The sequence below is a fragment of the Haematobia irritans genome, chromosome 1, assembly GCF_050003625.1.
Source record: "Haematobia irritans isolate KBUSLIRL chromosome 1, ASM5000362v1, whole genome shotgun sequence".
NCBI classification, from domain to species: domain Eukaryota; kingdom Metazoa; phylum Arthropoda; class Insecta; order Diptera; family Muscidae; genus Haematobia; species Haematobia irritans.
This window is the reverse complement of record NC_134397.1, coordinates 107,992,045-108,019,528: the sequence shown is the minus strand read 5'-3', so window position 1 is coordinate 108,019,528 and position 27,484 is coordinate 107,992,045. Positions and strand designations below refer to the sequence as shown.

General features: G+C 36.5%; 1 protein-coding gene and 5 long non-coding RNA genes across 6 annotated transcripts; 4 read left to right on the top strand and 2 right to left on the bottom strand.

The window, feature by feature from the left end:
- The first annotated feature begins 387 nt into the window (after window positions 1–387).
- LOC142241106 (uncharacterized) lies at window positions 388–1,737 on the top strand. The gene is made up of 2 exons (XR_012723489.1): window positions 388–1,468; window positions 1,534–1,737. It is a non-coding gene; the product is annotated as an uncharacterized LOC142241106 (long non-coding RNA).
- A 1,665-nt stretch (window positions 1,738–3,402) lies between these two features.
- LOC142221626 (uncharacterized) lies at window positions 3,403–9,597 on the top strand. Its single transcript, XR_012718154.1, has 2 exons — window positions 3,403–4,513; window positions 9,161–9,597. It is a non-coding gene; the product is annotated as an uncharacterized LOC142221626 (long non-coding RNA).
- eIF3a (eukaryotic translation initiation factor 3 subunit a) lies at window positions 5,483–11,873 on the bottom strand. The gene is made up of 4 exons (XM_075291380.1): window positions 11,673–11,873; window positions 7,884–8,968; window positions 5,783–7,826; window positions 5,483–5,727 (listed from the first exon to the last, which is right to left on the bottom strand). The coding sequence occupies exons 1-4, from the start codon at window positions 11,719–11,721 to the stop codon at window positions 5,678–5,680; spliced, it is 3,228 nt and encodes a 1,075-aa protein (XP_075147495.1). The 5' UTR covers window positions 11,722–11,873; the 3' UTR covers window positions 5,483–5,677.
- A 989-nt stretch (window positions 11,874–12,862) lies between these two features.
- LOC142221627 (uncharacterized) lies at window positions 12,863–13,600 on the bottom strand. The gene is made up of 3 exons (XR_012718155.1): window positions 13,493–13,600; window positions 13,113–13,425; window positions 12,863–13,045 (listed from the first exon to the last, which is right to left on the bottom strand). It is a non-coding gene; the product is annotated as an uncharacterized LOC142221627 (long non-coding RNA).
- A 106-nt stretch (window positions 13,601–13,706) lies between these two features.
- On the top strand, window positions 13,707–14,167 carry LOC142241099 (uncharacterized). The gene is made up of 2 exons (XR_012723487.1): window positions 13,707–13,896; window positions 13,954–14,167. It is a non-coding gene; the product is annotated as an uncharacterized LOC142241099 (long non-coding RNA).
- Window positions 14,168–14,974: 807 nt separating this feature from the next.
- LOC142241092 (uncharacterized) lies at window positions 14,975–15,508 on the top strand. The gene is made up of 2 exons (XR_012723482.1): window positions 14,975–15,238; window positions 15,306–15,508. It is a non-coding gene; the product is annotated as an uncharacterized LOC142241092 (long non-coding RNA).
- Window positions 15,509–27,484: the final 11,976 nt, after the last annotated feature.

Genomic DNA, 27,484 nt, shown 5'->3' with positions numbered 1-27,484 from the left:
CCACTTAGGGTCAACATGAATAAACTTGTATGGAACTGAGCCACCCAAGCAGCCAACTTGCCTCTCTTCCGCCTGTTTATAATTGCCTTTATTATGTCTTTATTTTTCTCATGCTTGCTATTTATAATAGATAGCTTCCATGATAAATACTTTTGTCTGTCCATTTTAGTTTAAATTTAAAAAAAAATACGATTGTTTTTTTATTTGACATAGTCAGCCGTTAAAACTACGAAATCCACTTTTTCCTAATGTGAACACCTAAGATTTCTAACTAGATTTCGGTACTAAAAAAGTGGATTTCAAGCCTAATGTGAATGGGCTATAACCTCAAACTGAAAAGTTATTGCATTTGAAAAACGCTCATCCTGTGTTTATTGGGAGTATGAACAGCTGTTGGTTAGTGGATTCGGGTGCAACACGCCACGCAGTTGGAAACAAACAATTTTTTATGAATTTGGATGAAACGTACAAAAGCACAATCGAGGTAGCCAATGGACAGAGAGTTGCCATTAAGGGAATTGGATCTGGTGAAGTACAATTTATTGACAAAAATGGCAATGTTCACAAATTAATTTTACATGACGTTTTATTTGCACCGTGTATAGTTGGAAACATTATATCCGTAAGGCAGTTAACAAAAAGTGGATATTTTGTATCATTTGAGAAAAAAAACTGCTTGATTAACAAAAGAGCTAAGAACATCGGCATTGCGGATATTATATATGACATGTTTATTTTAAGGCAACCAGATAATATAAATGCGGTATTGCAGCACAATAACAACTGTATCCATGTTTGGCATAGGAAGTTAGGACATCGCGATCCTGAAGCAATACGAAAAATGGTTTCTGGTGAAATGGTTAAAAATATTACACTGGTTGAATGCGGTATTAAAGAAATTTGCGAAACATGCGTCAAAGGAAAAATGGCAAGAAAACCTTTTCCAAAACTGTCAATGAGTAAGTCTAGTACAATTTTGGATTTGATTCACACTGATATTTGCGGGCCAATGCAAACAACAACGCCGTCCGGAAAAAGATACGTTCTCACGTTTATAGATGATTTTTCGGGTTTTACTATAATTTGTCTGTTGTCGAGAAAATTTGAAGTTGAGCGAGCAAGCGTTCAGAGATTTCGTCAAGCTTTGCCAAACTCAATTTAGGCGGACACCAAAGGCTATTCGGTCAGATAGAGGGGGTGAATACACCCTGCCAGCATTTCAAAGTTCCATTTCATCTTCATCGCTACCACAGACTCGTAAATGTCACTACAACCATCCTACTGTGATGGGGGGCAGCGTATCATAAAGTACAAAATGTACTTCATACATGTATTTTGCCATCACTACTTTTACAAAAGCCATTTTATTTTTTGTGAAACGCCAAGCGCAACCAGCTTGTTATATTTTATTTAAATAAAAACGAAAATAAAGTTCTGAAAACAGATTTTACGCTTAAAATTGTGAAAGGTGTGGTGAACAATTTTTGATTTTCCAAATGGAATAAAGTGATGTTTTTTTCAAATATTTTACAGACACGCTGCCTCCATCGGAAAAAAAACACTGGTTGATAGACGCTGCAACATGTAACTCGCTACTTGTAACTCTACATCATCATTAATGCAAAAAATGATGTTAAATGTGATGTGATAGTGGTATAAATGTTATATTTTTAAGAATTTGTAAATGATTAATCAAATTAATAAATATCAAAACAAACGTGTTTTACTCGACCACAATGATTCTTTTACCACTATCTTAAAATGTGCTTTTTCTGATTGTTTGGAGGGTCTCTTATTGGCGTCGTTCTAAATTGATCTATAAAGGCACCTAATAATTGCACTCATGCGAAACCTTTTTGTAGTAACTTGGCGTGGTACAACTTCTCAATAGTGACGGCGCTTTTGATATCGTATGATTGTTTTCGACGTACTGGGGATTCTCAGAAGCGCCCCCAAATTCAAAAAATGTTGGCAGGGCATTGGTAAAAGTTTTATAAACTTTCTCAAGTCAGAAGGGATTGAAAGCCAATTCACTGCCCTATATAGTCCCCAACAAAATGGGAAAGCCGAGAGGAAAAACCGAGCATTAATTGAGATGGCAAGGTGCCTGCTTATTGAAGCACAATTAGATAATATATTCTGGGGAGAGGCTATTTCGACTGCGAATTATTGTGTATACCAGAACAACAAATACAACTCCTCATACGTTATGGTATGGTATAGAACCATCTGTACAAGATGTACATATTTTTGGATCTAGGTGCTTTGTCCATACCCCTTCACAAAAGAGACAAAAGTTAGACAGCAAAGCTAGAGAAATGGTTTTTCTTGGCATTGATACGAAGTCAAAAGCATACCGTTGCTATGACGCAGTTACGCAGCGAGTTGTGATTATTAGAGACGTTTTGTTCATCGACTTCGATCAAAGTCTTAATGATGTTTCAGTTCTTTGCGGAAATAAGCCCAAAGTCAAAGATGCATTATTGATTGAGGAGGAGAATTGCCCATATGATCAAGCAATCAATAAGGCAAGTATAGACAAAAATAAAATTGAAAATGTGTCTATTGATATATCACAGGAGTGTCAAAGCCAGTCTGAGGGTGAGCTTAAAGATGGTATAGACGAATCAATCCAAGAAGAGAAAAATGAAATTTCTAGAATCGAAAGCCCAGAGTGTGACAAAAGAGTTTCTTCCAGGAAAAATAAAGGTCTACCTGCTAGAAAGTTCATAGATGAAATTTGGTCTGCAAAGGAAATTCAAGAGCCAAGGACTTTTCAACAAGCTATATCGGGTGAACAGAAAGTGCAGTGGCTCACAGCAATGCAGGAAGAAATAGAATCTATGGAGAGAAATAGAACATGGAATCTTACAGAGCTACCTGATGGTAAGTCTGCCATAGGAAGTAAGTGGATCTATAAAGTGAAACGCACATCTGATGGAGAAATATACTGATTTAAGGCACGCCTTGTTGCCCAGGGATTTTCCCAAAAGTTCGGCGTCGATTACGACGAGGTGTTTGCGCCCGTCGTAAACCACACTACTTTTCGTATTTTATTGTCCATAGCCGGGAAACAAAATATGGTTGTAAACCATTTAGATGTGAAATCTGCTTTCTTAAATAGTACACTAGAAGAACAGATTTATATGAAACAGCCGCAAGGTTTTACCAAGGGAAATGATGATCTTGTATGTTTGCTGAATAAAAGCATATATGGGCTAAAGCAGGCTGCAAGGCTATGGAATAATACATTACATGAAGCTCTACTTAATCTAAAGTTTATTCAGAGTCGAAACGATCCTTGTTTATACCGTGGTAACATAAACGGGAACATGTGTTATATTATTGTCCATGTAGATGACATTTTAATTTCATGTTCCACACAAAATCAAGTTAGCCAGATTGTAGTCTCATTGGCCAAACAATTTGAAATAAAAGACCTTGGTCAAATAAAATACTACTTAGGAATTGAAATTTCTAAAGACAAAAATTGTAATTTTCAAATTTGTCAATCAGATTACATAAGAAGAACAGTTCAAGATTTTGGTCTCGATGAAGCAAAACCTACAAGAAATCCATTGGAGTTGTCCTATGGGAAAGATAAAAATTCAACAATTCTTGGAAACAATACGAAATACAGAAAACTTATTGGTCATCTTTTATACATTTCTGTGAACTCCCGACCGGATATATCAGCTGCCGTAAGCGTATTAGCGCAAAAGGTATCACAACCTTCAACAGAGGATTGGTCACAATGCAAACGAATTCTTAAATACTTAAAAACCACATCTGATCTTAAACTGAATTTAAGTGACTCAAACAATGAACAAGATCTCATAGCATATGCCGATGCGAATTGGGCGGAAGAGAGAAGTGACCGAAAATCGAACAGCGGATGAGTTCTTTATTATAACGGTGGCACCGTCGGATGGGCATGCCAACAGAGGAAATGGTTGCAGATCTCCTTACCAAACCGCTTCCACCAATTAAACATGATTATTTCCGTGCCAGATGTAATGTAAAGTGAATGAGGAGGAGTGTTGAAGTACTATTTGCATTCACTTTACCATCACTCATAGTAGCTTGAATATTGAATAATCATTTGTACACTAATATATAAATGTCATAATTGCTCTCTATCATCATTCGTCTCTTTTATGCCGTTATTCTGTACTGTCATTATTTTCTTTTAATTTTTGCGCTCGCTTCTGTTTCAATAAAGCTTGTGTTAACAACTAAAGATCTGTCGGCCATTATTAATTCTAACACTGGCAACTTCAATTTAAGTGAGAGCTGTTGTCATAAAGAGCGAAAGAAATGGAATGAGTACACAACGAAATGAATATAAGGAACTGAGGAGCTGAAAGAGTAAAGGTATCGGATCCAGTTAATTTAGTTCCAGCCACGGAATAATTCCAAAGGGCTAGTTCGCCCCGGAACTACCCAACACACACAGTTCAATGACTACTAATCATTGAACTGTGTGTGTTTGTAAGCCATGGATTCCCCGAACGTAAGTTTTTTTGCATTAAAGTTAATTTCGATTTTCCAAATAATTTCGTAAGTTATCTTATTTTTGCACTTTTATTTGTGGTTTTGTGAAACATAATCTTAGTACCGCCTGTTTATATATAAATATCACATGGATTTTAAAAATAGTTGTTTCTGACTTGAATGATTTTTGTGTAAATTTCATATTCTATGATACTTCCGTGAAATAGCACAAAGTTGAGATTTGCATTAGAAGAAATAGAATAGGAGCTCCTTCATGTAGTATGGCATGGTGTAAGAAAAAGTGTGTTCACGTTATGTGGTGTTCAAGTTAGGCGGTGTTCACGTTACCGCGAGTGCACTGTACGTGGTTTAGGGTATACAAATTCAGAAGTACACCGAAAAAATATTTACGTGATATTAAAGATTATGCAACCTAAATTTTAGGATGCGCAATTTAAAAAATATTAAGGACAAATTTATTTAAGATATTGACACTTTAATTAAAATAAAGTTTCTAATCATTACTTCAAATTATTTTTTAATTAATGCCGCATGTCTCTGAACTAAAGAAACTTTTACTTTAAATAAAGAAACTTATTTTTTAATTAAAGAAATCGTCCTTAAATTAACTGATATATTGAATCTTTAGATTTGAGATAAAAAGCTTCAAATATAGGCTATGACTTGTTTTAAAGATTTAGCATTTTTGGTTTAGTTTTTTTTCTGAATTATGAACACATTTTTACTTTGAGGTATACGCTATAATTTGGATTTTTAAACTGGCATTTATTTATAATATACCGCGAAAATGAAATGAAAGATCTCAATCATAATTTTAATTTTATTGATCCTAGATATAATGCCAGATAGGTTTATTTTAAAGAAGCCGCATATTTGGCTCGGAATCAATACCAAAATCCTTAAGAGAAAGTCAAAATCTTTGGATCCAAGTAAACTTATCTTATATAAAATATAAAATAAAAAAATCTTTTATGTTAAAATTGAAAGTCAATGTAATTTATTTTCATTTTCAATCCCAAAAGTTCGACTCTAGAAATAAACAAAAAAAAAACAATATGAAATAAAAAGACAATACGCAAAGCTAAACCAAGCTTCGTAGTTGGTGTTTATCTTCTTTAATGAAACTTGTATGTTGTATATATTTTTATTAGCATGCCATAGCTTAACGACGTCTAACATTAGTCCATTCTCCGTCATCACCGGCCTTGTTCTCTGTAAATAAAAAAGGAGGCTCGCTAAAATGCTCCTATCCCCTAAACTAACATACCTTTATCTTGTTCTCTTTTGGGCTTCTCTTTCTCATCTCGACCAGAGGGACGTTCCGTGCGCCAGCTTCCAGAATCTTGAGCTCCAGCACCACCACGATCAGCACGGTCACGACGATCAGGGCGACGATTTTCGCGATCGGATGGTTGACGTGGGGCATCCCGCCAACTTCCTCCGGTATTATTATCGCGACGTTCATCGCGCCGAAAATCGTTTCCGGCTGGGCGATCATTTCGTCGAAAATCGCCACGAGGACGTTCGTCTGTTGGTCCACCCCGACGCCATTTATCATCGCGTCCACCACTAGGTCCATCACGGGGCTTATTTGATGGCTCTACATCGCGACGTGTACGCCACGAAGAATTGCCATCATTGCCTTCGAACTCTTTACGCTCAGATGGACGCTCACGTTCGGCATTAGATGCTGCTCCACGACGCCATTCCGATGGATTATCAGAAGCCCGCTCAGCACGTTCTCCACGTGCCCGCCAAACATCTCCACGTCCCTTATCTGTATTCTTCTCCCTTTCTTCGCGCTCTACTTCACGAGCTAAACGCTCACGTTCTTCCAGAATTCTACGTTCGGCTTCCTCCTCCTTGGCACGTTGTTTTTCGTACTGAATGCGCCGTTTTTCTTCCTCGGCCTCGCGTTCCTTACGACGAGCTTCAGCTATTGCACGTTCCTCCTCTTCTTTAGCACGACGAATTTCTTCTTCTTTACGCAAACGTTCCTCTTCCTTTTCTCTTAACCATTGCTTACGACGTTGTTCACGCCTTAATTCAACTCGTATTGCTAAACGTTTCTTACGCTCTTCTGCTAAAGCTATCTCAAACTGCTTTAATTTCTCGGCATAGACCGATGCACGCTCAATTTTCAAGGACTCCAAGAAAGTATCCCTATCGGGATGCATACGTTTCAAACGCTCCTGTTGTGCGACAGCGTCTTTACGTTCAAGAATTGCATTTTCTATGCGTGTCTTCTCCTGGGCTTCCCAGAATTCCTTATCTTTTACCATTTTTTCGCTCAAGTACTTTTCGAAAAGTGGGATTTCCTTCATACGTTTGCAACGTTCTAAATAATCTATCTTTTTCTCTTGCGATTTTAGTTTATTTTGCAACTCTTTACGCTCTCTCTGTAGCTCCTCCGATTCCCGAGCAGCAATTTGTTCAGCATCCAACTTCTTGATACTTTCAGGATCAAGACGTTCCAACATCTTCTTACCAAGAGCAGTTTGGGAAATTTGTTCCACTTTTTCTTTCAAGCTCTTCTCCTTGATGGCTTGTATTTCATTTTGGTGTCGCTTACGTTCTCGTTCTTCATTTTCTTGTTCCAGTCGTTTTTGTTCCGCCAATTTCGCTTTACGAGCTTCTTCTTCCAAACGTCGAGCTTCTTCTTCTTCACGTGCATTATTTTGCTTTTCAATGAATTCCTTGCGATCTTCAATGATTTTTTGACGTTGTAAAATACGTTGATGTTCTCTATCTTTGATTTCATGGTAATGTTGAACCATTTGGCTACGATACTTAGCACGTTGGTCACGTTCCCGATTGGGATACACAATGGAAACGGCTCGATGCAACACCGTTGACATATTTACCAACTGCGATCGTATTTGTTCGGATGGCATAGATTGCAAAGTAGGTCCGTCGGGATGGTCCTCCCTCTGACTTTCGGTAAGATCAGTTCCAAAGTATATACAACGCTTTTGGTGGTCAATACGTATTTGCATGTCATTATGGCGAACTGACTCAACAAGAAGTTTTTCCAGATCAAAAATGTTACTGAATGAAGCCAATTTTAGCAATCGAGAGAATTCAATGCTCTCGTATACTTGTGATATTTGGCGTATCAAGCGCATAATTGTTACGTCTTTCAAAGGTCGAACATATGGTGACAAAGGATTATTCTCTCCAGGAATCGCTTCAATTGCATCTACTACAGATTGAACTCTTTTGCACAAATTTAAAGGATTAAAGTCAACTTCCAACCAATTGTACAAATTTCGGTACTCCTCAGAAGCAAGTTGAGGAACACTTAGTCGCACCTAAAACCGAAATATATAAATTAATTTCCAGCGGCTGTCCAAAAATGAGATACTTACCACTTCCTTCAGTAGTGATGCTCTTGTAGGTGGTTGCTGAAGCCCCAACAAGACGGCCAATTTTTGAGCCTTTTCGAGAGGGCTTTTATCAGCTTCGATGAAACGGTCAAATTCGGGATGGGCTGATGGTAAAGGGATTGAGAGCGTAGCAATCAACACATGCGAAGCCATTCTCTGCATATCATCCTTCGTCAAATTTTTCTTCAATTCGCGAGTTAATTGAAATAGTTTTAGCAAAGCAGCGGCATGGAAAAGTTGATTTCCAGCTTTAGAGAAAACCATAGCTAACTTTTGGTAATAATTAGCCATTGTTTTGGGCAATGGGGCTTTCTTAGATAAAGCCATCAAACCATGAATATCTTCAATTGCTTTGTATGCCTCTTGCCAAAGCTCCATTTGTATGGCACAGTCCAACTGATAAAGCCTAGTTTCAAGACATAGCTGTTGAGTCTCCAACTTTGTTATAGAAACACCAGTGCTTTGGTTGGTGCTTTTGCATATATCCTCCAAGTGCTTTCGCAACTTATCGCATAAACGGCGAAATTCACTTTTGCGATTATACTTAAGGCAAAATTGAAATGCCATTCGTGCTATGTCATGGTATAAAGCCTCACAATGAGTATTAATACGCAACAATTCCAAACATTGACAGTAAGACTCCCATAAAAATTTTACCCATGGCAATAAAATAGTGCGGTCCGAGCGGTCTTGAGCATCTTCACCGCACACAGCGCTCATTAGAATACTTTCCGGTGTGGCAATATTGTCCAAATCGTCCAACTCCAGAACAGCTACAGCAGCAGAAGACTGGGCTTGAGCAGCTTCAGTATGTTCTTCTGCCATTCGTAAATATGCACGAATAACATTTTCCAAGGAATTCACATTTACCAATTGGAACATATTACGATATTGGAAAAGTCCCTCTTTAGCAATATGGGACTTTTTAAGCTCCACACATAAGTACAAGTATTTGTACATAAGTGGCTCAATAATTGTCTCCGAATACGCATAATTCCAACGTTTATTACGGAACACTTCCTGCAACGTATCCAGGGCACGTAAAGGTTTGCCCACTTCAATGAATTCTGTTTGAAAATGATATAATTAAATAAAGTAGGTGAGATATTGCAGGTATATAGGCGTGGTTCTTAGATTTGTATATATTCAATATAATAAATTATTGAACATTATTTTTAGTAAAATTTTCTATATGGCATTTACGTTATAATATTACTATATTCATCATTAATGGAATTTGGATTTTCTCTTTTATGTAGGACAATACCCTGCGGTCAAATGAGTAGCTGACTACCAAAAACACTAACTTTAAGTTCGCTTGTATAGACCAACTTTAAGCTAACTACTATGCAATGCAGACATTACATTAATAAAAATGTATACATCGTCGTTTTTAGTAAAATCATTAAAAAAACAATACCGCGTGCTATCGTTTCGTAGAAAAATTGTTTCTTAAAATAGAGAATTACTGAAAAAGTACAAAGTGTTTTAATAACTAAAATATATTTAAAATTATTGTGTGTGGTTGTTTGAATATTTCTAACAAAAAGAACACGAAGGATGTTAGCAAACGGCATTTGAAGACTTTTTAAAAAAGAAAGGGTTCTGTACTCCAAAAAACTGTATTGTTATATTTTGAAGTTGAAGTGTCTTATTTAATGTTGATATGAATAAATGTTTGTTTTATTAAAATATACATTTTTAAAACCCCTTTTATTGTAGTAAGCCGAAAAATATAGATTTTAGGGACAACTTTTAATCAACTAAATTTTAGTTGATTAAAAACTAACTAACTGCAAATTAACGTATTGGTAATTAACTTTAAGCTGATTAAAAGTAGTGCAGAGTTGGGCAATTGACTACCCTGCCGTCAATTGAGTAGCTGACTACCAAAAACACTAAATTTAAGTTCGCTTGTATAGACCAACTTTAAGCTAACTACTATGTAATGCAGGAATTACATCAATAAAAGTGTATACAACACTTCGCTAACAGCAACCGATGCCTTCCGATTGCAGACAGCGTCGTTTTTTTTTTGTAAACTCATTAGAAATGTCATTAGTAAACAATACCGCATGCTGTAGCTTCGTTGAAAAATTCTCTTAAAATAGAGAATTACTAAAAAAGTATAAGTGTTTTAATAACTAAAATATATTTAAAATATATTATATATTTCTTACAAAAGAACACGAAGGGTGTTAGGAAAGACTTTGAAAAAAAGGAAAGAAAGGCTTTTTAAAAAAGAAAGAATCCTGTATTCCAGAAAACTGTACTGTTATATTTTGATGCTAGTGTCTTATTTAATTTTTATGGGAATAAATTTTTGTTTTATGAAAACATATAAATATATAAATTTTTAAACCCTCTTTTATTGTAGAAAGCTAAAAAATAGTCATTTAGCACAACTTTTATTTAACTAATTTTTCGTTGACTGAAAACTAACTACTAACTAGCTTAAAGTACATTTAAAAAGCTAACTTTAAATTGACAGATTTGTAACTAACTTTAAGCTAATTAAAACTAATGCAGAGATGGACAATTGACTACTTCTTATGACATCGCCATGTTAAAATAGTTGAGTCCATATAAAATCAATCCAACTGTCAACCAGTACTAATTGAGAAATAGCTAGCTTTAAATTAATTTAAAGCTAACTACATGTACGACAGGGTACTTCCTATGACATCGTCATGTTAAAATAGTTAGTTGAGACGATATAAAATTAATCGAAGTGTCAACCACTACTAATTGAGAAATAGCTAGCTTTAAATTAATTTCAAGTATACGTATGCCAGATTAGGAACATTAGCAAACCATTTCCATAGATTTGAAATCATACCAACAATGAACACGAACTCTATATGTACTATATAAACTAGTTTATTTTTGGAAATTTATGTTCTATATATTGGCGATAATTTTCCAACCAATTCTTATTTCTTTCTTTCGAAAATTGCAGTACACTATTATGCATATTTCTGAACCAGCATCACTGACACCGTAAGTTAGACCTTTCCATTGAGATACCTGTGCGAACTACGTTACTAAAGACCGCTGTAATCATATACCTCGATTACTTAGGGAATTATTTAGCGTGTCCAAGCCATAACCACCTACATAATAATGCTCAGTACTAAGTTCGTTTCTGCGAAAACCGAATATTTCATCTATCTCCGTAAATAGGGTATCAAACCCATGTATGTTAACTTATTTATGCGAAGTAATATGCCTGCCTATTTTTTGTGCGAAAAATCCAGGGTTGTATACATATTTGTTGGAAAATGCTCAAAACAAAGATTTCGCATTTATTCAGCGTAACGTTTTTTATATGGAGTATGACAGTTTTTCGTGCGAAAACGTGGTCTTAGTACTAGGCTTAAATGCGGATCAACATGGCGTTGCGCAATACTGATCTCCATTCTATTCCTAACTTTTGTTAGAATACCCTACTCCCGGGTTTAGTGTTTAAAAAAATTGTGCCGTTCCAATAAAAATAATTATCGACGAATTATTGACCACAATTCTATTTTGTATTGTATTTCTTTGCTTTAAGACAAGTTGTACTTTATTGGCCTATGAATAAATAAAAATAAATAAATATGCATAAAACAACTTTGGAAGATATGAATTTAAGTCAAATCTTGAAAATCAGGAGTGGTCTCAAACAAGTATATCTTTCCGATATATAGTCACATCGTCGCCGTTGCCACATACTCATTGTCTATGTATGCAATTCGTGTCCGCATGGATTTTTTTCGTCGTAACACTTACCATTAGCTCTTTTCAAAGCATTTTCTGGTCTCTGAGTATAGCGTGCCATATTTAATTCATAAAATTTGTTGTTCAAACCAATTTAACTACAGCTTTTCACAACTTTTTTATAAATTAACTGCGTATTTCTTGAGTAATTACAAAAATCTTCGGCTAAATAATGTAGTGGCCGTCGAAATGTGTGCAAAATGGCCGAATCGATTTCGATTTCATTGAATAATCAGTTGTCGTTATCGGTTGTGTGCACCAAATTATTATCAAGTTGTGCGCAACAAATTGTGTACAACAATTTGTCGTACATGTAGCCAGTGATGCCATGCATAGGGAAAAATCCTTTTTTGTAGGGATTTTTTCCTAAAATTACATCGGTAGGGAAAAAATTACAGATTTTTCATTTTTTCTACAAATGTAGGGAATTTTTTCAATTTCCATAGTTTACTACATTTTGCAACAAGAAGAGTACTTTTCCTTAATATTCCAGATATTTGAAGATCCAAGATATATGCCCTGCCAACATTTTTTGAATTTGGGGGCGCTTCTGAGAATACCCAGTACGTTGAAAACAATCATATACGATATCAAAAACTCGTCGGAAAAGCGCCGTCACTATTGAGAAGTTGTACCACGCCAAGTTACTACAAAAAGGTTTCGCATGAGTGCAATTATTAGGTGCCTTTATAGATCAATTTAGAACGACGCCAATAAGAGACCCTCCAAACAATCAGAAAAAGCACATTTTAAGATAGTGGTAAAAGAATCATTGTGGTCGAGTAAAACACGTTTGTTTAGATATTTAATAATTTGATTAATTATTTACAAATTCTTAAAAATATAACATTTATACCACTATCACATCACATTTAACATAATTTTTTGCATTAATGATGAGGTAGAGTTACAAGTAGCGAGTTACATCCCTGCCAACATTTTTTGAATTTGGGGGCGCTTCTGAGAATCCCCAGTACGTTGAAAACAATCATATACGATATCAAAAACTCGTCGGAAAAGCGCCGTCACTATTGAGAAGTTGTACCACGCCAAGTTACTACAAAAAGGTTTCGCATGAGTGCAATTATTAGGTGCCTTTATAGATCAATTTAGAACGACGCCAATAAGAGACCCTCCAAACAATCAGAAAAAGCACATTTTAAGATAGTGGTAAAAGAATCATTGTGGTCGAGTAAAACACGTTTGTTTAGATATTTAATAATTTGATTAATTATTTACAAATTCTTAAAAATATAACATTTATACCACTATCACATCACATTTAACATAATTTTTTGCATTAATGATGAGGTAGAGTTACAAGTAGCGAGTTACATGTTGCAGCGTCTATCAGCCAGTGTTTTTATTCGATGGAGGCAGCGTGTCTGTAAAATATTTGAAAAACAATCACTTTATTCTATTTGGAAAATCAAAAATTGTTCACCAATATACCTTTCACAATTTTAAGCGTTATTCTATGTTTTCAGAACTTTATTTTCGTTTTTATTTAAATAAAATATAACAAGCTGGTTGCGCTTGGCGTTTCACAAAAAATAAAATGGCTTTTGTAAAAGTAGTGATGGCAAAATACATGTACGAAGTACATTTTGTACTTTATGATATGCTGCCCCCCATCACAGTAGGATGGTTGTAGTGACATTTACGAGTCTGTGGTAGCGATGAAGATGAAATGGAACTTTGAAATGCTGGCAGGGATGTTGCAGCGTCTATCAGCCAGTGTTTTTATTCGATGGAGGCAGCGTGTCTGTAAAATATTTGAAAAACAATCACTTTATTCCATTTGGAAAATCAAAAATTGTTCACCAATATACCTTTCACAATTTTAAGCGTAAAATCTATGTTTTCAGAACTTTATTTTCGTTTTTATTTAAATAAAATATAACAAGCTGGTTGCGCTTGGCGTTTCACAAAAAATAAAATGGCTTTTGTAAAAGTAGTGATGGCAAAATGCATGTATGAAGTACATTTTGTACTTTCCCTGCTAGCATTTCAAAGTTCCATTTTAACCTCATCGTTACCACAGACTCGTAAATGTCACTTCAACCATCATGAAAAGGTACATCAAAAAGTACATGCAAGTAATTTGCCATCCCTACTGTTAAAAAGGCCATTTTTTTTGTGAAACGCCAAGCGCAACCAGCTTGTTATATTTTAATTAAATAAAAACGAAAATAAAGTTCTGAAAACATAGATTATACGCTTAAAATTGTGAAAGGTATATTGGTGAACAATTTGGTGATTTTCCAAATGGAATAAAGTGATTGTTTTTCAGATATTTTACAGACACGCTGCCTCCATGGAATAAAAACACTGGTTGATAGACGCAGCAACATGTAACTCGCTACTTGTAACTCAACATCATAATTAATGCCAAAAATTATGGTAATTGTAATGTGATGTTGGTATAAATGTTATATTTTTAAGAGTTTGTAAATGTTTAATCAAATTAATAAATATCTAAACAAACGTGTTTTACTCGACCACAATGATTCTTTTACAACTATCTTAAAATGCACTTTTTCTGATTGTTTGGTGGGTCCCTTATTGGCGTCGTTCTAAATTGATCTATAAAGGCACAAATGCTAAATTTCAACAATTTTTCAAACATTGTTTTAAGGATAAGGGTAATATTCAAGTTGAGAAATTGTTGAGAAAATCGCGTTCTCAACAAAAAACAGACATTACCCTCAACAGTGAAATTCAACACATTAGCAATAATATCTCAAGTGTTATTCTCAAATTGAAATGCATCGCTACTCAATAATATGTCAAACAATTTTCGATGCGAGTCAAATTCAAAATTAACATCGTTGCAAATACTTTTCAACCTAAATTTGTATGAATGATATCCCCACTTCAAATTGAAAGTCAAAGCCAAAATTCTATGAATTTTGTATAATTTATTCATTTTCATCAAAATAAAATATATAATAATACACTACACTACATAATACACTACAATACCAATTGATAAATAATAATCTTATTAAACATAACAACAAATAGGAAAAAAAAAAAAAACAAACAACAAAACTTAAAATATCTTAAGGTGGGTATTAAGTTCGAGTTTAGCCGCTAAAAACGTCATTTTTTCACGATTACTTTTCTTTAATAATCCGTTTTAAGGAATACAAACTTTGTGAAAATTTGCTTTGGGCTTTTCCCCATCAAGTTATAATAAAATTTGCAACAAATATGTATAATTTCATGCAATTTTCTTACTGATTTAGTTTTCACTTTAGCAATTTTAGCGGCTAAACTCGAACTTAATACTCACCTTTAAACATTATTAGCCCTGCCAGCATTTCAAAGTTCCATTTCATCTTCATCGCTACCACAGACTCGTAAATGTCACTACAACCATCCTACTGTGATGGGGGGCAGCATATCATAAAGTACAAAATGTACTTCATACATGTATTTTGCCATCACTACTTTTACAAAAGCCATTTTATTTTTTGTGAAACGCCAAGCGCAACCAGCTTGTTATATTTTATTTAAATAAAAACGAAAATAAAGTTCTGAAAACATAGATTTTACGCTTAAAATTGTGAAAGGTATATTGGTGAACAATTTTTGATTTTCCAAATAGAATAAAGTGATTGTTTTTCAAATATTTTACAGACACGCTGCCTCCATCGAATAAAAACACTGGCTGATAGACGCTGCAACATGTAACTCGCTACTTGTAACTCTACATCATCATTAATGCAAAAAATTATGTTAAATGTGATGTGATAGTGGTATAAATGTTATATTTCTAAGAATTTGTAAATGATTAATCAAATTAATAAATATCTAAACAAACGTGTTTTATTCGACCACAATGATTCTTTTACCACTATCTTAAAATGTGATTTTTCTGATTGTTTGGAGGGTCTCTTATTGGCGTCGTTCTAAATTGATCTATAAAGGCACCTAATAATTGCACTCATGCGAAACCTTTTTGTAGTAACTTGGCGTGGTACAACTTCTCAATAGTGACGGCGCTTTTCCGACGAGTTTTTGATATCGTATATGATTGTTTTCGACGTACTGGGGATTCTCAGAAGCGCCCCGAAATTCAAAAAATGTTGGCAGGGAGTAAACACTTTTGCATTGATAATTCGATTTCCTTCCTTTTGGTGTCATACAACAGCATTACAATTTATTAACATGCGGACAATTTGAAATTAGGAACGTACTGGACCGCGTGTTAGAATTGATTTCCAGCAGAAGGAATTCACAAAATATCCATTTTAAACTGATAATAGCATATGAATTAAACTGACGATGTGATGCACATTTTCATCCAGAAGTTGTTGATTTCAACAATTTGTTGTTTTTAACCATTTTATTTGGTTGCACTTGCAATGTTTCTGGAAACTTTTTCTTGTCGATAAGCCACTCAATTTTCATTGGTCAGCTTCTTAATGTTTTCAAGAATGTAGCATCCAAAGATTTTAGTTTTCTGCAAAAAGATTTAAATTTAGTGACTTCTCTAAAGTGTTAATTTTTCATATTGACGTACCAATTATTATAAACTATTTGAAGCAGTTCCAGTTAATTGTCCACCATTTTTTCATCTGTCAGCGTTTTAATGTTTTCAAGAACGCAGAATCCATAATTTTAGTTTTCTGCAAAGAGATATACGTTTAGTGACTTCCTTAGGGCCAGTTTCTCAATGTCTTGTTATTATTTATCGTGTCGATAAAACAGCTGATCCCATACAAAAAATTTACTAACCGGAGGTCTATCCACCGGTTAAAATTAATCGGAGGATGAGAAACTGGCCATTAAAGTTTTATTTCATTTATTATTTTCACTTACTTATTTTTATAAACTATTTGGTTATTTGTCTAAAATTTTCCATTTTTTTATTTCTTGCAATTGACCACGAACTTCGTTGCACAAATAAGTATTGAAAACCACATGGTTTTTTCGTTGCATTTTAGGGTAGTGTTTTGTCAAAGTATTCTCATATTTTCTTCAACACCTTTTCAAAGATTTCGTCAACATTTTGGCAAATTGGAAGTAATTCGCAAACAATTTGAAGATGTATTGAAGATGAAGTATTTCAAGTCAAGTTGAATTTATGTTGAAAATTATATTTACCCTCAAACTGAAAAGTTGTTGCATTTGAAAAACGCTCATCTTGTGTTTATTGGGACCGCTTAAAGGCCGGTACTATGTTCATTCTTGCGAAATGTTTTTATAGAGACCATTATTTCGCACATAGAAAGCGGTGTTTATTTAGGTAACAGGGAGCGATATTGAATTAAGTTGGTGGTTTCTGCTTGCTATTACAAAATTAACATTTTATTTTTCTTTGGGCAATTGATCTGCTACTCCTTTGGTCCATTGTATATTTTCGGAACAAAAATATGATCCTTGTTTGCGTTATAAACCCACACAAATAGTTTTAATAAATAAATAATTTCTTTCAACTCGAAAAAACAAAGTACCACAAATGGAAAACATTTCGCTTGTTTTTCGCATGTTTTGGTTTTGTATGGAGTTTCAACGCGAAAACCAAACAGAGTACCGGCCTTAAGTTAACGTTTTCCAGGTCCGCCAGTAATCTAAAGCTATATGCTCCTAAAATTCGCTTACGCCTTACACAAAGAGCAGGACACTCACACAAGAGGTGTTTAATTGATTCCTTTTCCTCCACATCATGACAGCTTATACAATAGTCATTATACTTCGCACCTATAGTTTTTCCAAATTCGCCAATCAGGCAGCGTCCCGTTATATCAGATATCAGGAGTGCTATCTGACGCCTTGAGAACACTAGCATATCTAGTGTGCGGTTTAAGTTTAAATGGGGCCATATTTGCTTGGTGTCGTTACAACACTTGCAATTCTCCCATCGAATATTGGCCATCATAACAGCTCCTCACGGAGTAAGAGCTTGCAGGTGGCCCGAGGCATACCAACAGATTCTAGTTCCCCTGGAATATGTAAGGTAGAGCCCAGCCTTGCTTACTCATCTGCTTCACAGTTCCCCGGTATGCTCCTATGGCCAGGCACCCATATTAGGTGAATATTGTACTGCTCAGCCATCTCGTTGAGAGATTTGCGGCAGTCTATGGCCGTTTTCGAGTTAAAGAACACAGAGTCCAAGGATTTTATTGCAGGTTGACTGTCTGAGTATATATTAATGCCAATATTTGTTGGAACATTACTTCTCAGCCAATTCACCACCTCTCTTATTGCCAACATTTCAGCCTGAAAAACACTACAGTGATTAGGTAATCTTTTCGCTATTCGAATTTCCAGATCTTTAGAATATACTCCGAACCCCACTTGTCCATTCAATTTGGATCCATCAGTAAAGAAATTTATATATTGTTACGTTTTTATATTTAGGCGTTTTTAATTACCCGACAACTAAAACACAGTTCTTTTAATAACGACAATCTACAATTTATTTACTATGACTTCACACTTTACAATTCGTTAACACTGAAGTTATTCGTTTGACGCTTTAATTAAGACTGACTCGTTAGCAGCATGCGATGACTTTTATATATGACGGTGTGGCAATACGAGAACATTCTGGTAGCACTACAATATTCTGACAACGCCAGAACATTCCTAGACAATGCTAGAAGGATCTACGACCATTAAGTTATTCGTCTGGTGGCTGCCAACACACATACACACTCACATAGATATATGCTCGCATTACTACAACAACAATGACAATAGACAATGAGATGAAATGAGAATGCAGAATAACAAAGCAAAGGGGTTGCTATTCTATGAGAGAGTAAGAACTAACATTTCGGTAAGCAAACAAAAGAACATAAAAGAAATTCAGGAAAGTACTAGAAAATGAATAGATGATTCCAACAAGTGATAGCGAAATTTTATCGTTACAATTTGAAATTTTAAATTAACGGAAACTAATTTAAATAAACTTATGTCTATAATTATCAAATTCGTAACACTGCCTCCCGCATAAGCCTGTTCGTCCCGAACAGGCACAGAACCTGTTCCGTAAGGAGCCAATCGTTCCAGATGTACAACTTTCATCTTTGATCTAGGGCTGTCGTCCTTCTGAATCCGGTATACAACATCATTGATCTTCTTGATGACTTTGTATGGGCCTTCCCACTGTGTTTGCAGTTTAGGACACAATCCTTTCTTTCGTTGCGGGTTAAATAGCAGAACCAATTCTTCTTCTTGGAATTCTCAGAAGCGCCCCCAAATTCAAAAAATGTTGGCAGGGAGTAAACACTTTTGCATTGATAATTCGATTTCCTTCCTTTTGGTGTCATACAACAGCATTACAATTTATTAACATGCGGACAATTTGAAATTAGGAACGTACTGGACCGCGTGTTAGAATTGATTTCCAGTAGAAGGAATTCACAAAATATCCATTTTAAACTGATAATAGCATATGAATTAAACTGACGATGTGATGCACATTTTCATCCAGAAGTTGTTGATTTCAACAATTTGTTGTTTTTAACCATTTTATTTGGTTGCACTTGCAATGTTTCTGGAAACTTTTTCTTGTCGATAAGCCACTCAATTTCCATTGGTCAGCTTCTTAATGTTTTCAAGAATGTAGCATCCAAAGATTTTAGTTTTCTGCAAAAAGATTTAAATTTAGTGACTTCTCTAAAGTGTTAATTTTTCATATTGACGTACCAATTATTATAAACTATTTGAAGCAGTTCCAGTTAATTGTCCACCATTTTTTCATCTGTCAGCGTTTTAATGTTTTCAAGAACGCAGAATCCATAATTTTAGTTTTCTGCAAAGAGATATACGTTTAGTGACTTCCTTAGGGCCAGTTTCTCAATGTCTTGTTATTATTTATCGTGTCGATAAAACAGCTGATCCCATACAAAAAATTTACTAACCGGAGGTCTATCCACCGGTTAAAATTAATCGGAGGATGAGAAACTGGCCATTAAAGTTTTATTTCATTTATTATTTTCACTTACTTATTTTTATAAACTATTTGGTTATTTGTCTAAAATTTTCCATTTTTTTATTTCTTGCAATTGACCACGAACTTCGTTGCACAAATAAGTATTGAAAACCACATGGTTTTTTCGTTGCATTTTAGGGTAGTGTTTTGTCAAAGTATTCTCATATTTTCTTCAACACCTTTTCAAAGATTTCGTCAACATTTTGGCAAATTGGAAGTAATTCGCAAACAATTTGAAGATGTATTGAAGATGAGCTATTTCAAGTCAAGTTGAATTTATGTTGAAAATTATATTTACCCTCAAACTGAAAAGTTGTTGCATTTGAAAAACGCTCATCTTGTGTTTATTGGGACCGCTTAAAGGCCGGTACTATGTTCATTCTTGCGAAATGTTTTTATAGAGACCATTATTTCGCACATAGAAAGCGGTGTTTATTTAGGTAACAGGGAGCGATATTGAATTAAGTTGGTGGTTTCTGCTTGCTATTACAAAATTAACATTTTATTTTTCTTTGGGCAATTGATCTGCTACTCCTTTGGTCCATTGTATATTTTCGGAACAAAAATATGATCCTTGTTTGCGTTATAAACCCACACAAATAGTTTTAATAAATAAATAATTTCTTTCAACTCGAAAAAACAAAGTACCACAAATGGAAAACATTTCGCTTGTTTTTCGCATGTTTTGGTTTTGTATGGAGTTTCAACGCGAAAACCAAACAGAGTACCGGCCTTAAGTTAACGTTTTCCAGGTCCGCCAGTAATCTAAAGCTATATGCTCCTAAAATTCGCTTACGCCTTACACAAAGAGCAGGACACTCACACAAGAGGTGTTTAATTGATTCCTTTTCCTCCACATCATGACAGCTTATACAATAGTTATACTTCGCACCTATAGTTTTTCCAAATTCGCCAATCAGGCAGCGACCCGTTATATCAGATATCAGGAGTGCTATCTGACGCCTTGAGAACACTAGCATATCTAGTGTGCGGTTTAAGTTTAAATGGGGCCATATTTGCTTGGTGTCGTTACAACACTTGCAATTCTCCCATCGAATATTGGCCATCATAACAGCTCCTCACGGAGTAAGAGCTTGCAGGTGGCCCGAGGCATACCAACAGATTCTAGTTCCCCTGGAATATGTAAGGTAGAGCCCAGCCTTGCTTACTCATCTGCTTCGCAGTTCCCCGGTATGCTCCTATGGCCAGGCACCCATATTAGGTGAATATTGTACTGCTCAGCCATCTCGTTGAGAGATTTGCGGCAGTCTATGGCCGTTTTCGAGTTAAAGAACACAGAGTCCAAGGATTTTATTGCAGGTTGACTGTCTGAGTATATATTAATGCCAATATTTGTTGGAACATTACTTCTCAGCCAATTCACCACCTCTCTTATTGCCAACATTTCAGCCTGAAAAACACTACAGTGATTAGGTAATCTTTTCGCTATTCGATTTTCCAGATCTTTAGAATATACTCCGAACCCCACTTGTCCATTCAATTTGGATCCATCAGTAAAGAAATTTATATATTGTTACGTTTTTATATTTAGGCGTTTTTAATTACCCGACAACTAAAACACAGTTCTTTTAAATAACGACAATCTACAATTTATTTACTATGACTTCACACTTTACAATTCGTTCACACTGAAGTTATTCGTTTGACGCTTTAATTAAGACTGACTCGTTAGCAGCATGCGATCGCTTTTATATATGACGGTGTGGCAATACGAGAACATTCTGGTAGCACTACAATATTCTGACAACGCCAGAACATTCCTAGACAATGCTAGAAGGATCTACGACCATTAAGTTATTCGTCTGGTGGCTGCCAAACACATACACACTCACATAGATATATGCTCGCATTACTACAACAACAATGACAATAGACAATGAGATGAAATGAGAATGCAGAATAACAAAGCAAAGGGGTTGCTATTCTATGAGAGAGTAAGAACTAACATTTCGGTAAGCAAACAAAAGAACATAAAAGAAATTCAGGAAAGTACTAGAAAATGAATAGATGATTCCAACAAGTGATAGCGAAATTTTATCGTTACAATTTGAAATTTTAAATTAACGGAAACTAATTTAAATAAACTTATGTCTATAATTATCAAATTCGTAACACTGCCTCCCGCATAAGCCTGTTCGTCCCGAACAGGCACAGAACCTGTTCCGTAAGGAACCAATCGTTCCAGATGTACAACTTTCATCTTTGATCTAGGGCTGTCGTCCTTCTGAATCCGGTATACAACATCATTGATCTTCTTGATGACTTTGTATGGGCCTTCCCACTGTGTTTGCAGTTTAGGACACAATCCTTTCTTTCATTGCGGGTTAAATAGCAGAACCAATTCTTCTTCTTGGAAGCCCTCAGTATTTACAGCACGATCGTATCTCGCCTTCATTCTGTTGCTGACCATTTTTATTTTGTTGCGCACTGATTCGTGAACTTCACCGAAAGTGTTTGGGATGTCGTTTCTGTTTTCTTCCATGGCGAGCTCATTAGGTTTAGCACCGAATATCAGATCTCCAGGCAACTTCAACTCAGTTCCGAATAGAACATTGGCCGGTGTTCGAGAGGTGGAATCATGAATGGCAGATCTATAGGACAGCAAAAACTTTGGTATATGCTCGTCCCAGTCCCTCTGGCCGTTGTCCACCACTTTTCGAAGATGTTCCTCCAGGGTGCGATTAAACCTTTCTACCATGCCATCGGATTGTGGATGTAATGGCGTAGTCCTCGTTTTCTTGATACCAAGGGATTCACACATCTCTTTGAATACGGCGGATTCAAAATTTCTTCCCTGGTCTGAGTGAATCTCGGACGGCACACCGTAGCGACATATCCAGTTTTTGTTGACCACATCCACAATCGTTTTTGCCTCTTGGTTTGGAATTGCATACACCTCCGGCCATTTGCTGAAGTAATCCATGACCACAAGGACATAACGGTTTCCAGAATCACTTACTGGGAAAGGGCTTGCCACGTCCATTGCTATTCTTTCAAACGGGGCTCCTGGTCTATATTCTTGCATACGACCTCGACTTTTCCTTGTTGGACCTTTCGCCTTCATGCACTTCTCGCAATTGGCTACCCATTCAGCAATTGATTTCTGGCATCCAACCCAGTAGAATCGTTGCTTCACTTTCTCGGCGGTTTTGGTTATTCCCAGATGACCTCCACTGGGACCATTATGGAACTCCGCCAAAACGTCTCTTATTTTGGAATCTGGAACGATGATCAAATTTCGGCTGCTCTTGCCATCTTCGCTTTCCCATTTACGTTGCAGGGATCCATTGACTAGAACTAAACTATCCCATTGAGCCCAGTATGATTTCATAAGTGGACTTTCGGCTGCGATGTCTTTCTTACTGGGCTTCTTGTTCTCTTCCTTTGCCGAAATAATTTTGTTCAAAATGGGATCTTTACGCTGTTCTGTTGGCCAGTCCACTCCAGATTCGCTGTGTAACAGCCGAATATCAACAATCTCCTCCTTATGTTCAGCTTTCGAGCAGTGCTTGCATTCTATACTGCAAGGTCGACGTGACAAAGCGTCAGCGTTACCGTGTTTTCCACCTTTTCTATGCTCGATACTGAAATCATAGCTTTGGAGCCTCTCGATCCAACGTGCCAGTTGAGCTTCCGGATTCTTGAATTGGAGTAACCATCGTAGAGCTGAGTGATCAGTCCTGAACAAGAAGTGTTGTCCATAAAAATATTTATGATAATGTTTTACACTCTCTATGACGGCTAGCAACTCTCGTCGCGTTACACAGTAGTTCTTTTCGGGCTTGGACAACGTTCGGCTGAAATATCCGATGACCTTCTCCTTGCCGTTTATCTGTTGGGATAGCACACCTCCAATACCATGCGCACTAGCATCTGTATCCAAAACAAATTTTTCGCCCGGAATAGGATACGCTAGATGTTGGAATGAATCCTCCTGTTCGTCGCTCCACTGGAACTTCTGACCTTTTTGCGTCAATTTATGGAGACTAGCGGCGATGCTGGCGAATTGGGACGAATCGTCGGTAATATGTACATAACCCAAGGAAACTTCTTAATTCGTGGAGATTTCGGGGTCGTGGCCAATCTCTGACAGCTTGGATTTTGTCTTCATCGGTGGATATGCCCTCTGCAGTCACATGATGACCCAGGTATTTAACTTCCCGCTGGAAAAGGTAGCATTTCTTTGCGTTAAGGCGTAGACCAGCGGCTGACAATTGCTTTATAACGTCCTTCAAGTTCTTAAGGTGCTCGTCAAATGTTTTGCCCATCACTATGATGTCATCCAAGTATATCAAGCACGATTTCCAGTGCAACCCCTTCAGTACCCGCTCCATCAATCTTTCGAAGGTAGCCGGAGCGTTGCAGAGCCCGAACGGCATTACATTGAATTGCCAGAGACCGCCATTAACGCCAAAAGCCGTCTTTTCCTTGTCTTTCTCGGCGATCTCTACTTGCCAATATCCACTCTGCAAATCGAGCGTAGAAAACCATGTTGTTCCGGCTAGTGTGTCCAACGTGTCATCAATGCGTGGAAGCGGATAACTGTCCTTTTTGGTGACATCATTCAGTTTTCTGTAGTCAACGCAGAATCGGGTACTTCCATCTTTCTTTTTGACCAGCACAACTGGGGAACACCAAGGACTTGATGACGGCTCGATCACACCACTCTCCGCCATTTCCTTTATGAGCTTTTGAACTTCGTCTCTTTTTGCCAGGGGAACACTTCGTGGTGCCTGTTTTATGGGCCTTTCTTCTGCGGTTTTAATTTCATGTTTCACTACAGATGTTCTTCCTTGATTTCCCTTTTCAGAAGCAAAGCAGGGGCGTTTTTCCACAACAATTGCTTGGCTTTATTTCTCTCTGACGGCGATAGATGACGTGTCCAAGCCTCGACATACGCTTCTAGATGTTTTCTTACTGCTCCATGTGTCTTTGATGAGTTGCCTTCCAAATTGACTATTGCCTCGGCTGGTGTACATTTGCCAATGTCAGAAAATTTTACAATTTGCTCGTGATTGTCAGACAAGTTCAAGACACGAACTGGTATTAGTCTCTCTTCGTTCGTTGTTACCAGGGCATTTGCTATCAAGATGTTGTTGCTTTTGTTTTCTGCTGGTTCAACAACCCACATTTGGCCGACTTCACAATCTCCATCCATAGAAACCCATATAATTGCTTCGGCATTCGGTGGTATAGACTCTGACTGGCTCGTTGTCAAACGTCTGACAGGTGTATTCTCGTCGTATCCCACGTTTACCGTTATTTCGGCATCGCACCATGTCATTACACGACGCTTCATATCCAAATTGAGACCAAAAGCAATCATGAAATCCGCTCCAATTATAACTTCGTCTACTATATCGGCCACAATGAAATCATAAGTAACGGATTTGTTAGCAATAGTTAATTTTACGGCGACCTTTCCATATACGGTTGCGGGTTCCCCTGTAGCCGTGCGAAGCTTAACTCCAATCAGTGGTGTAACTTTTCCTTTTACTAAATCAGATCTAATGATAGACTTTGATGCACCAGTTTCCAACGTCAAAGTACGCTTGTCGCCATTAATAACACCCGCAATAGTTAAATTGTTATTTTTCTGTTGAACTATTGCTATGGAGATGGTGGGGCCATCGTCTGTGGGAGCCAGCTCTTGCCCCGCTGAACTAGCTCGATTTAGTTTAAAGGTGACTCACTTGACTGTGGGGTCACCTTCTTATGGCTATTGTTTAATAGAGATGGTGATGTGGATCTTGACCCTTTGCGTCGTGCTTTGCATTCTCGAGCTAGATGTCCCGGCTTATTACAGTTATAGCATTTGATCCGGGATTTATTTGCCTCTTGCTTCATTTCTTGCATTGCCTGCTTCATGGCCTCTTTCATCGACTCAATAACGGACTTTGATTCGTCACACTCTGTCTCTACTTTACGTACCTTGTGAATTTGAGGCCGCGCTAGCAATCTCGCAGTCTCCTGTGCAAGTGCGAATGTTACTGTTTCAGCGAATGTAGCCTTTTGTGACGCATATGTTGCACATTTTATATCTGGGTCTCGAATTCCATTGACGAAGGATTCAATCTTGATGCGGTCCACAAGAGGATGACTCTCTCCTGGGTATGTCAAAAGCACTAGCCGCTCAACTTCTGTTGCGAAATCTTGTAGGGTTTCATTCGATTTCTGGATTCTTCCTCTCAATTCCATTCTGAAGATGTCCTGCTTGTGCTCTCCACCATACTTGCGTTGAAGTGCCGCTATTACTTCATTATAGTTATTTCTAGAAGCAGCGGGAATGCTTTGTATCACATCAGCAGCATTGCCCTTTAATGCCAATAGAAGTTCAATTGCTTTATCATCGTCATTCCACAAATTTCTACAAGCAACCATTTCGAATTGGAATTTGAAGACATCAAATGACGTTGAGCCATCGAAAACAGGAGTTTTGATATTTGAGCCCTCGATGACGCGCACTGAACCTTTAATTTCCAGCTCTGACATTTTTTCTCGATGTGCAGAAACTTCTCATCATGAACCATCATTTTCTCATACACGGAAAGAACTTTCTTATCCAATTCCACAATTTGATTTTCTATATGGTCCACACGTTTCTCCATGTCTTCAGAAATTTGTTGTAATTTTTCGTTGACCATTCTAGAATTTTCGTCGAATTTTTCTTCCAATTTTCTAGAACTTGCTTCCATTTGTAGGGCATTTTCTTTCAGCAATTTTCTAGAATTTTCTTCCATTTTTCTAGAATTTTCTTCCATTTTTCTAGAATTTTCTTCCATTCCAGAATTCTCATCCATGATTTTTCTAGAGTTTTCTTCCATCATTTTGCTCAAAACATTGAGCATTGATGTGTAATCCACAACACTCGAAGCCACAGATGGAGTTTCTACACTGCTTGTATTGACGAGTATTGATTCATCAATGTCTTCCTTATAATCAAACTCATGCGTCGCAATGTCCATATTACGCCGTTCAAACTCTTCCAGTAGACGCTTTTGAAGCTGGGCCTTATTGCCTGTTGTCGGCAGCTTCAGTTTGCTCAATTCCTTTTTTAAGTCTTCCACACGAAGCTCATTAAACTTCATTGTAGATTTTTTTTTCGTTATTTCACTTCCGACACCAATTGTTACGTTTTTATATTTAGGGCCAGTTTCTCAATGTCTTGTTATTATTTATCGTGTCGATAAAACAGCTGATCCCATACAAAAATTTTACTAACCGGAGGTCTATCCTCCGCTTAAAATTAATCGGAGGATGAGAAACTGGCCATTAGGCGTTTTTAATTACCCGACAACTAAAACACAGTTCTTTTAAATAACGACAATCTACAATTTATTTACTATGACTTCACACTTTACAATTCGTTCACACTGAAGTTATTCGTTTGACGCTTTAATTAAGACTGACTCGTTAGCAGCATCCCAATAAACACAAACGTTTGAAAAATGCTAAATTTCAACAATTTTTCAAACATTTTTTCAAAGGATTAGGGTAATATTCAAGTTTAGAAATTGTTGAGAAAATCGCGTTCTCAACAAAAAACAGACATTACCCTCAACAGTGAAATTCAACACATTAGCAATAATATCTCAAGTGTTATCCTCAAATTGAAATACATCGCTACTCAATACTTTGTCAAACAATTTTCGATGCGAGTCAAATTCAAAATTAACATCGTTGCAAATACCTTTCAACCTAAATTTGTATGATTGGTTGCACTTGCAATGTTTCTGGAAACTTTTTCTTGTCGATAAGCCACTCATTTTTCATTGGTCTGCTTCTTAATGTTTGCAAGAATGTAGCATCCAAAGATTTTAGTTTTCTGCAAAGAGATTTAAATTTAGTGACT

Bases quoted from the DNA above. Each gene is read 5' to 3' on its own strand.
- eIF3a (XM_075291380.1), bottom strand. From the start codon at position 11,721: ATGGCACGCTATACTCAGAGACCAGAAAATGCTTTGAAAAGAGCTAAT. The intron at 8,969-11,672 runs GTAAGTGTTACG...ATTTTCAAACAG, and splicing joins TGCTTTGAAAAGAGCTAATG to AATTCATTGAAGTGGGCAAA. The intron at 5,728-5,782 runs GTATGTTAGTTT...TTTTATTTACAG, and splicing joins CAAAAGAGAACAAGATAAAG to AGAACAAGGCCGGTGATGAC.